At 44.6% G+C, this 11,160-nt stretch overlaps 1 protein-coding gene across 2 annotated transcripts in view; it reads left to right on the top strand.

Moving 5' to 3' along the window:
• The window catches only part of gsna (gelsolin a), a 24,176-nt gene extending 13,099 nt beyond the window's left edge, over nucleotides 1-11,077 (top strand). The window contains exons 4-17 of one of the 2 annotated variants that reach the window (XM_012830155.3): nucleotides 62-223; nucleotides 779-928; nucleotides 1,311-1,400; nucleotides 1,988-2,120; nucleotides 2,760-3,064; nucleotides 4,275-4,408; nucleotides 4,591-4,681; nucleotides 5,395-5,421; nucleotides 7,343-7,513; nucleotides 8,031-8,205; nucleotides 8,458-8,579; nucleotides 8,717-8,794; nucleotides 8,884-8,944; nucleotides 9,247-11,077. In XM_012830155.3, the coding sequence (XP_012685609.2) occupies nucleotides 62-223; nucleotides 779-928; nucleotides 1,311-1,400; nucleotides 1,988-2,120; nucleotides 2,760-3,064; nucleotides 4,275-4,408; nucleotides 4,591-4,681; nucleotides 5,395-5,421; nucleotides 7,343-7,513; nucleotides 8,031-8,205; nucleotides 8,458-8,579; nucleotides 8,717-8,794; nucleotides 8,884-8,944; nucleotides 9,247-9,416 (1,869 nt within the window). In that variant the 3' untranslated portion in view covers nucleotides 9,417-11,077. The remainder of the gene's footprint in view (nucleotides 1-61; nucleotides 224-778; nucleotides 929-1,310; nucleotides 1,401-1,987; nucleotides 2,121-2,759; nucleotides 3,065-4,274; nucleotides 4,409-4,590; nucleotides 4,682-5,394; nucleotides 5,422-7,342; nucleotides 7,514-8,030; nucleotides 8,206-8,457; nucleotides 8,580-8,716; nucleotides 8,795-8,883; nucleotides 8,945-9,246) is intronic. The other variant, XM_012830156.3, reaches the window with a different exon arrangement.
• Nucleotides 11,078-11,160: the final 83 nt, after the last annotated feature.

Raw genomic sequence — 11,160 nt, 5'->3', positions numbered from 1 at the left:
CACAGAGACGTGCAAACATCACACATCTCCAAACATCTAAAAATCCTTTCTTCTGCCACAGAAAGGAGGAGTGGCATCTGGATTCAAACACGTGGTCACCAATGAGGTCGTCATGCAGCGTGTGCTCCAGGTCAAAGGTCGCCGTGTTGTCAGAGCGACGGAGGTGCCAGTCAGCTGGGACAGCTTCAACACCGGAGACTGTTTCATTCTGGACCTGGGCAGTGTGAGTTGTGGCATCCATTTTGTTTCTGGGGATTTCTAATGGCCAAGGGATGACCATGACCATGACCATGGCAGACAAGGGGAGAAAGACAGAGAACAAGCGATAGAGAGGGGTGGAGAGAGAGATAGAGGGAGACTCTATTTGGAAAGCCATTGATGACTGCAGACTTGTAACAGTGTTGCTTTCCTACAGTCTTTCCATTTCAGATGAGTTTAAGATTGCAGTTTCTATTGCTATTTTAGTCCTGAGAATAACAGCACATTTAAACATCTAATAACAAAGTTTAAATACTTAAACGCCGCTTGAGGTTCAAGGACGCCCAAAGAAAAAAAATCTCCTTCCTGAGAACAATCCAACAAACTGAGGGGCTCAGTTTGAAGTTCTTTGCTGGTTCACTTTATCAGCTTGTAAATGTTTTATAGACGTGCCTTTCAGAGAAGCAAATCTCTAGACTACATACGGTGAAGGAAAATTAATGTTTTAACCTTACGTTATCAGTTGTCCATTGCATGTAGCTTGACTTCAATGTTTTTCTCTCATCATACGTCACTACAGGAGATTTATCAATGGTGTGGTTCCCAAAGCAACCGCTTTGAGAAGCTGAAGGCCACTCAGGTCGCCAAGGGTATCCGTGACAACGAACGCAGCGGGCGTGCACGAGTGTATGTGTGTGATGAGGGGGTGGAAAGGGAGAAGATAACCGAGGTGAGCGTGCGCATGCGCCTGTGTGTGTGGTTATTTAAATGGGTGTGTGTGTGTGTGTGTGTGTGTGTGTGTGTGTGTGTGTGTGTGTGTGTGTGTGTGTGTGTGTGTGTGTGTGTGTGTTTGTGGGGTGTGTGTGGAAACAACACTGACCAAGAAAGTTTCACAAATCTGAAAATGTATTCCATAAATCTAGCCAAGTAGTTAAGTTCTCCCAAAGCAAGCCAACTCCAGTGAAGTGAGCTGTAGCTATAGACATCCATGGTGCACCTATGCATTTATGAATAATACAAGACAATGCTTTATGCTCAGATATCCAGAGATGATATTGGTGTCTGTGTGTGTGTGTGTGTGTGTTTAACATTTGTTATCTCTGTGTATTTAGGTTCTGGGGCCTAAGCCAGACTTGCCCGAGGGAGTCTCTGATGACATCAAAGCAGACGCTTCCAACAGGAAGCGGGCCAAGCTTTACAAGGTGCCTGATCTGTGAGCTCAGTGTTGCATGTGCCAGACTCTTAAAGGTGCTTAATCTAAGCCTGGCGCAAACAATCTCACTTATGCTGACGTTCATATTTATCACCAAATCAAATTTGTAAGGCCTTCTGAACACGAGGAAGTAATTTCCTCCTACCCGGTAAAAAGGTATATTATGTAATTTTTTATGTCAGTCAGCCGCTTATGCCGTTTACAAGGAAAGACAATCAATTAGCGTACAAATAGGGACTTTCCTACTTGTCTTACAGCCTTATTTTTGACAACAAAAACTTTTCACATTTAAATGATCATCTGTTCTAAATCATGCAGCCCAAACAACGTATGAATCATAAATCCCGGTGGTGCAGTGATGCATTGTTTTTATAGTTCTGTGTGGCAAAAGAACTTGATGTTTTTGATGAAGCAATCGGGAAAAACCTGACAAAGAGGAAATCCAATCAAATCAAAAGCCAGTTGTTGTTTATTCACTTAATCTATCACTTCAGAAAAGTTTACGTCTTTTCTGAAGTTCGCATCTTTACAGCCAGGCGCTAGCAACTAACCTTGACCTTTGACCTGCGGTGCCAGGTGTCTGATGCCAGTGGGGACATGGCTATTGCTCTGGTGGCAGCTGAGAACCCGTTCTCCCAGAGCGCTCTGGAGTCCAGCGACTGCTTCATCCTGGACCATGGCTCTGATGGCAAGATCTTTGTCTGGAAAGGTAAGCAGACGTTAGTTTCAGCTTTGACGGTTTAATGAGCTGCCATCTTTTCTGTAGGCAGTGTGGTACATCGAGACAAATTTTCTTTGCATTTGATCTCAGCCAGAGTCTAATCATCTTTGAAAAAGCCTTTTAGTGAGTGAGAAAAATAAAAAGTTGGGTGAGGAGGAGGAAAGAGAGATCAATAGAGGAAAGAAGAAAGTGAAAAAACAGAGGGAAAGAAGCTTAGAATTGGCTTAGTAAGGGTTCTGTCTGACAATGAAACAATAGAGTCTTCCCTTCATTTTGAGAGGGTAGATTTCAAAGGTTCTCTTGGGTAATGATTTAGAAATAAAACTATTACAACTCCATTCTTCAGTTTCTTCATGCATTCTTCATGCCTCAGTTTATTGTTTTCAAAGGATCTTTTCTCTCACAGTAATTTTAATTCTGGCATGAAGTCTCTCAATCTCCTTTGCATGCATTTCCAATTTTATGAACTGTGTCAAGAATGGAAAACAAATTTCAAAAATCATCTCAATGTGTGGCTTGGCACTCAGATCTCCTTCCTCTGTTCTGCTTGTTCTCGTTTTCATTCTAAAGCTCCTCTTGATGATGGGGTCTTGTTCTGACTTTCTTTCCTTTCCTCCGTCGCCTCAGGAAAGGACGCCAACATCGACGAGCGCAAGGCGGCCATGAAGACGGCGGACGAGTTCATCAAGAAGATGGGCTACCCCAAGCACACGCAGGTGCAGGTGCTGCCCGAGCATGGCGAGACGCCGCTCTTCAAGCAGTTCTTCAAGAACTGGCGCGACAGGGAGCAGACCGAGGGCCTGGGCGTGGCCTACATCGCCAACTCCATCGCCAAGATCGAAAAGGTGTCCTTCGACGCCGCCACGCTCCACGACTCGCCCGCCATGGCCGCCCAGCACGGCATGATCGACGACGGCAGTGGAGAGAAGCAGGTGAGAGAGGACTGATAAGGATGGGAGACTAGAGGTCAGAGGTCAGAGGTCTGAGAGGTACAGTCCACGACTCTAATTTAAAACTCCAGGGTTCACACACAGTCCCAGCTCTGTGAATGGGAAACAAACTAAGTGGCGCAGATCGAGCAGTGCACTGTTCCAGCCAATTAAATGTTGCTTCAGGATCACTGAAGGAAGGGATGCATTTTGGATGTTCGCTGTTGAATTCAAATATTGTATGTCAAACACTGTGAGGGGTAGGTGGGACCCAGCAAGAGAGCAGACAAGGAATTGGGAGCAGACAAAGGCTCTTGGACTCAGACTTACTCCGAAAGTCAAAGTCAAAAACCTGCAAGGGCAGGCAAGCAGGACAGAGTCCAAAACAGAGTCCAAAACACGGGCTAGGGAACAGGCTACAAGCACAAAAGAGCAGGCAGGTCTCGAGAAGTACAAAAGACAGGCAGTAAAGAAACAGTGGAAAGTCTGCCAGGCAGAAGTACCAAAACACAGAGGCTAAGCAGATCGTAATCCAGGCAGTGGTCAGAAACACAGCGAAACAAGCAGAGGCCAAAACGAGATTACATGGTCAGCGCACAAGCTTGACTTGAGGCTTCAAAGAATCAGAATGAAAATCCAGAAAGGATTGTTAGGATCTTTCCACGGTGCAACAACTTTTGGTCTGTATTTTAGGATGTATTTATTTGTGTACTACAAATAAATACATCCTAAAATACAGATCAAAAGTTGTTGCACCGTCCTAACAGTGGATCCTGTTGCAAGATCCTAACAATCATTTGTGGTTAAAGTTCCTCTCCTGCCATTTATTAAACCCCTTAAAAAACTCATCTCTGTTCTCTCTAAATTACATATTTAGACGTTTTTCATGAAAAAATCCCTTCATGGCATTAAAATGTCTTGGATGCACCTTTGCCTCATTTAGTATCATATAGTAGTTCTGTATTATTTTAATTTGGCCTGCTTGTCCACATTTGTATTTGTGTGTGTTTGGGTGTGGCTGTGCTTGTGCTAATATCCACAGAGATCGCAAAAGGAAGCTGGTAACTATGGGAAAACACAGATTGTCGCGTAGCAACGAGATGACAAGAGCACTATTTGGCGCAGCATGCATCCTGTACATTAGGCCCATTGCCCTCTTATCACAAGTAATAGATACGAAATGCCTGCTCTAACTTGAACTTTGACCTTTCAGATCTGGCGCATTGAGGGCTCTGACAAGGCTCCAGTTGACCCGTCCACCTATGGGCAGTTCTATGGAGGAGACAGCTACATCATCCTCTACAACTATCGTCATGCAGGACGTCAAGGACACATCATCTACATATGGTAAGGGACCAGCATCCTGTAAGAAAAAGGACTAGGCAAGATTTCAATAATTTGAATTTAATAAAAAATGTAGTGCCCTATTTAGTCCTGGTCATACTACTACCTTCCTCATAGAGTTATTTATTTTTTTAGATAATTGTTGGTTGTTGCTTAGTAATACTTTCTCCCTCAACTCCCTACAGGCAGGGAATGGACTCCTCCCAAGATGAGATCGGTGCGTCTGCCATCTTGGCTGCCCAGCTTGATGAGGAACTTGGAGGAGGACCTGTACAGGTAAAGTTCATATAGTCAAAACAGTGAGCAACACACCACATACAAAGGGAGCATGGCATAAAGAATAGTACAAACATGATACTTAAACAAAAACCCATCAAATACATTATGCCCGGTACTAAAATAAGAACACTCAAAGTTCATATTGTTGGAAGAACAAGTAGGTTGTAAATTGAAAAACATGATTTTAGCTTTGATTTCCACAGAATAAATCATGACACCTGGAACTATGGGTCAGAACTATTGGTCAGCGAGACTGACTGACTGAAACTTTAGGAACTGCTTAATTTTCTCAGGCTCTGTTGGGAAGCCTCAAGTCCCTACAGGAATGAGTTTATGATGTTCCAACAGTAACAGGTCCAAAAAGCCCATTCACATTGAGCCAGGAGGAAAACTGCAGCTAGCATGACGTGCTAGTTTGGATTGGCTAGATTTGGTCCAAACGTTTTGGTTGTCTGTGCCCTGACCCAGAAAAATACTTTCCAACATTCCTGTTCTCCCCATTCTCTGTGCCTCAACAGCTGCACCTACAGTAGGGTTGTTGTTCTGGGTGCTGTTGTCGTTCTATCTCTGCTGTGTCTTTCCATTCCTGACTCCTCCATCCGCTTACTCCCTTTCCTTCCTCCATCAACTGTCACTGTCACTGTCTCTCCCTTTCTCCTTCCTTACTTCCTCTAACCCCTCGTTTCATTCCCCTGCCTCTCTGTCTGCAGGTTGCTGGTGCCCGTCTTACCACACAGGTATCTCTGTCCATGTCTGCCGGGTCAGATACTGTATGCTTTCCAAAGGGGTCAACTAGAGAGGGTTTGAATGCTAGTGCATTGTGGGCCAGTATCCCAGAAAGAGAGTGTGGTTAGGTCCAGGACTGAAATACATCTTAGATGGAGGGGGGTGATTGAGAGCCAAATGTAATGTGGGAGCAGGCTAAGATCTTGTCTTGGCTACATGTAATGAAAAATTGCATTAGTGACTTTCACATTTTCCAAAGGGTTAAACTGAACGTGTCCCAAAATGCAGCCTGTCTACATTTAAATGTAAAGCGCTTAAGTGAGCTGATACATAAAGAGAGATGTTGTCTGCCACAGGTGCTACATTCCCCCCAAGGGCTTGTATTTAATACTCATTAGAGTCAGTGGCTAGTTTGGGAGTAGCTGATAAAAATCTGATGGGAAAAACAGACTGGCAAACAGGACGTGCCACTGAGTTGTTTGTGAGGGACGCCCAAAGGTAATTTGTTTCTTGTTGTGCATATATACAAGCTGTTCTTTTCTATATTCAAAGATTGTTTCTAGCCATCTATCTCATTGGGACTATCATTTCCCCCAAATTATATTATTTTAGCTCTCCAAAACGTGCCCCTACGACATAAAAGTGCAGGCACAAAATGCATTTCCAGATTCAGGAAAAAAAAACAGTAGAACACAGTCAAATATGCAGTCCCCACAGGCGTGGTTCAAATCCTGCTGCTTTCAGTATGAGTTTGTATATACTCCGTATGTGACATTTCTGAATATCTGGGATCGTCTGTGCCCCTCTCTCTACTTCCCTGTGTGTCTTTCATCTCATCCACTCACTGACTGTGCACTCTTTCATGTCCTCGTGGTGACTTGTCTGTTAACTTAAAACGGTTTGTGTCCAACTACCTGTCCACCACCCCCAAACCAGTTGCCATGTTGCCTGTTATTCCAGTACGGAATAACAGTGCCTGTGTGTGTGTGTGTGTGTGTGTTTTCGTTTTGGGGGTTGTTTTTGTCCACCGTGAGCACTCTGTATTGAGTCTGCATGTGCTGAGTCGTGCATGTTTACATGCTTCGTAATATCATCCCACATCCCCGCGATAAGCCATCTGACTGACATTCCTGGGAAATAATGGTAGACAATAGGTTGTTCGAGGTCCAGGGTTTTCCTGGAGTGGCAGGAGGAATCTTCAGTGTGAAGTCACACTTTATAAAAATGCCCAGGGGTGAATCGAGGCCATGAAGCTGAAATGTGTGGACCGACTCAGACAGGCTGGTGATTCAGCGCAGCGAGAAATAGTCGAGCAGGCAAACAGCCGCTCTCAGTGATTCTGAGGAGGAGTGGGAGGGGATGAAAGAGCCCCTTTTAGCACTGACTGAGAGCAAGAGACTCCACACAGACCCCGAACAGCAGGCCGGCTCAGACTCACCCCTCCAAAACATGTCACACGGCCAGCAGCTGAGGATGCTGGGATTGAAGAATTTGGCTCCGATGTCACATTCCTTTGTTGGTGTTTACTACTGCCACCCTGTGGCCATGGTGTGCAAACACAGCTTATAAAACTGCATGATGGAATCGAATAAAGAAGATAGCGGTCAGTTTGAAGTGATGTTCACTAACCTCATGTAGACATCTTTTACTATGCACTGTTTTTTTTTATGTTGATACAAAGTTTATGTAAAGTTTATGTAAAGTTTATGTAAACTTTGGATACAATGTCTGGCATGTCTGGCATGCTGCTACAAAGCTGTACACCAGAAAAAAAAAAAAACTAAAAGAAATCCTTTAATCTTTTCGTTTATTTCTTCTTGTGTTTGTGTCTCTCTGTGTGTGTGTATGTGTGTGTGTGTGTGTGTGTGTGTGTGTGTGTGTGTGTGTGTGTGTGTGTGTGTGTGTGTGTGTGTGTGTGTGTGTGCATCTCAGGTGCGTGTGGTCCAGGGCAAAGAGCCTGCCCACATGATGAGTCTGTTCGCAGGGCAGCCCATGGTGGTGCACAAGGGGGGCACCTCCAGGGGTGAAGGCCAGACGGCCCCCTCAGACACGCGCCTCTTCCAGGTGCGCTCCAACTCGACCGGACACACACGTGCTGTGGAGGTGAGTGGTCCTGTTCAGTCCTGCTCTGTCCTGCTCCGACATCAATCAAATCAGGCATGACAACCTATTCAATGACGATGGCATGAGACTGTAATCCCATCGATTGCAAGATGTATCATGAGTTTCAGGCTGTTGGATTCATATTTTAAGTAGTGTTATGATATTGATGTTCCCAAATTCTGATGCTACCACTAGCTAACTGAATAATCTCAGTTTGGTCCCCTCACTTGTTTGAGTCATTTCTGTTTAAATTCTGTTCTGTTCTGTTTAAATATCCCAGCTTAGAGATTCAACAGCAGAGTATAAACCGGGAAGGGTTAAAGATGTCAGTACTTCCATTGCTTAAAACAAGGACCTATTGAGACTGTTTAAGTGAAGACTGGATAAACAAATACAGATAATCTGTCAAGTAACTTGATTATCTGTAAAAAAAAAAAATGAGGAGTTTGTGTATTCAAGCACCACCCCTGTAAACTCACCGCTTATGACCTTTGACCTGATGTTGACCCTTGCTCAGGTTGACGCTGCTTCCTCCAATCTGAACTCTAATGACGCGTTCATCCTCGCCACCCCTGCGGGAGCGTTCATGTGGGTGGGCCAGGGCGCCTGTGACTCAGAGAAGCAGGGCGCCCAGCAGCTGTGCGACCTCCTGGGGGTGTCTGCCTCCGAGCTTCCTGAGGGCGGAGAGAGCGGTACGTGGAACACCAAACACAATCAGAACACGAGCTCCCACACGCCCCAAAAGATATGTGCACACACAGCACTACTCCTAATACGTCAGCACACAATTAGTCACTTTGGACAAAAGCGTCTGCTAAATACCTTAAACAATTTAAACTTTTAACTAAAACAACAGTGACTAGCCCCCACCAACACAGAGCACAGACACACAATAATTTCAGAAATGTTCTGAGTCTGATGGCTGAATTCCTGGGACTGCACAGATGACTTCTGGGAGGCTTTGGGAGGTAAGGCGGAATATCGCACCTCCACCCGTCTGAAGGACAGGATGGACGCCCATCCGCCCAGACTGTTTGCCTGCTCCAACAAGACGGGGAACTTCATTGTGAGTTCTTAGCAAACACACTACTACAGTGTCAAGAAAAAACAAAAGGATCCTTTTGCAATTGAATTAAAGCTTCACCCCTACTGTACTTGAACAACCTCTAAGAGATGCATGTAAACTTTTTTTTCTCTGCTCAGATTGAGGAGGTACCTGGAGAGATGACACAGGAGGATCTGGCCACCGATGACGTCATGATCATGGACACCTGGGACCAGGTAAAGTAGTTGCAAGTGTTTTTTCTCACATGGGAGTGGAAATGACTCGAAGCGCTACAGACGCTAACATCTCTCTGAATCCTCTGCAGGTGTTTGTATGGATCGGGAACGAGGCCCAGGAGGAGGAGAAGACTGAGGCCATGGCTTCTGGTATGTTCTTTATCTAAGGTCATGTGGGATGTCAGACGCTGAAATCAGAGATTGATCAGATATTGAATCTGCTTAAATTGGAGTCCATGTCCATTATAGCCATATTCAGGGAGGCAGACCCTCAACAAAGCACTTCAAATGTAAAGGATGTTATACTTTTGTATTGATTATGATTGACTGTTTTATTGACATAGTGAGAGGAGCACTATTCATTGCTTATCCATGCCCTTACTCTAAGGCTTTAGGCTGATGCAGGTATTTCATGCAGAAAATGTGGTTCAAACCCTCTTCTGTCCTTCCAGCTGCCCGCTACATTGAGACAGACCCTGCCAACCGTGACCGCCGGACGCCCATTGTGAAGCTCAAGCAGGGCTTCGAGCCGCCCACGTTCAGCGGCTGGTTCCTGGGCTGGGACTACGACTACTGGACCAGTGACCCCCTGGAGCGTGCCATGGCTGAACTGGAACTGTGAACTTTGACCCCTTACCTTTAACCTTTTCGCTCCACTGCCTTATTGCCCTGAGTTGCAGCCACAGGCACTCCTGAAGGAAAAGTAAATAGCTACTTTCTCTGCACGTAGCAATCCCACCATAGCCATTTTTAAGCAATTTTTTTTATTTATGATAATTTGTGGCATACTAGGTACATAGAGAATACGTTAGACTTGATCGTACCCAGTTTTTACACACACATCAGCAAACACGTAACTGATATTAGGGACACATGACTATTTGACATCTCCTGCATGTTATTTTTTGTAGAAGTGTTTTTTTATATGCCAGCACTGGAATTGACCAACATTAAGGGCTTTTACTTAGAAATACCCTTTAGGGTGGCTGTTATAGATGCTGTTGCACATGCTTATAGCCATAAGTAGGATCACATTCAACATGAAGGACCTTATCGAGATGTTTTGCCTTAAACCTTGCAATCTTTTTGGTCAAATGTGAACAGTCTATTCTCCAAAACTATGATTTGTATGACTGGGTGATGAAATTCCTGCCCATTTCTGATCTGTAAAGCCTCTTCTAAAAGAGTGGATGCAACTGCAATACTGCCAAAAACATGTTCAGGTCTCATAGCTCTCTACTGCAAATTATCTAAATCCATTCCTCATTAAAACCAATTCAGTAAAATAGCTAAATGAATTCTTGGAAGAGAACTGATATTCACGCAATAATTACGAACGACCACTAGAGGTCTCAGGTTCTCCATTTCTAACAAAAGCCATTCGGCTCATGTTGGCGCCTTGGTGGTCAGCCCACTGGGCTCTAACTTATTCCTGGATATCCACTAGTCATTTAGAAAACCAGGACACATCATTCCACTCTAATGACACTTATACTTACAGTTATGGAGATTCACTGCCAGGAAAGAAAAAACAAATGGAGTGCTCTTGCACGATGGTAGTGTAATTAGACGAAGAAGCCCTATAGCCTTAATCATATTAGTTATGCACTTTATGTGCCAGGGTTGATGGATGAGGCCTGGGGGGGCGGGCGGGGGTTGATATCTTGGTCTGGAATGCTGGAGTGTTAGTGTAGGTGATGCATCAGTGGCACTTTCAATTAGTGTTACTATTCTGGGATGTGATTAGTTGGAGGACCAAGGGAGTGAAGTGCAGGAGGCATGTTCCATTTGAGTTCTTCGGAGGTGTGTCCTGTTCCCCACTATATGGGGTGCAGGAGGCATGTTCCATTTGAGTTCTTCGGAGGTGTGTTCTGTTCCCCACTATATGGGCTCAGTGAGAGCATGCAATGTTAAGCTCTATTGGACTGTGTTGAACTGTGAGTAGAGCCAGATTTCCTTAGCTGGCAGTTCGGTGGCTGGAGAGGTCTAGGCACAGCGACACCACAGGGCAGACTTCAGCTGGACACATCTATAAACTCTAGCTTGGTCTCCTCCATTTCGACACATCCATCAACTCTGGCTTGGTCTCCTCCAGCTGGCTTTGTACTGGCCAAGCTTGTCGGTAGCTAAAGCTAATGCTAATGCTTCAGCCGGACCTCTGAGGGTTTGCTGCTTTGTTGCTTCAAGTTTACAATCCTGATATTGCTCTCTCTCAACTGCAGAAGTCATTCATTCCCTTGCCACCATTACTTCTTTTGTTACAATAAAGAAAAATAAAACACATTTGTGGTCCAAATCATTTCAGATTTCATAAATGGTGGAGTTTGATTATGGAACTAGGAAAAAAAATAAAAGAATCAGGCTTG

The sequence above is a fragment of the Clupea harengus genome, chromosome 12, assembly GCF_900700415.2.
Source record: "Clupea harengus chromosome 12, Ch_v2.0.2, whole genome shotgun sequence".
Classification (NCBI taxonomy): domain Eukaryota; kingdom Metazoa; phylum Chordata; class Actinopteri; order Clupeiformes; family Clupeidae; genus Clupea; species Clupea harengus.
The sequence above is the reverse complement of the archived record's forward strand: the minus strand, read 5'-3'. Positions and strand labels throughout refer to the sequence as shown.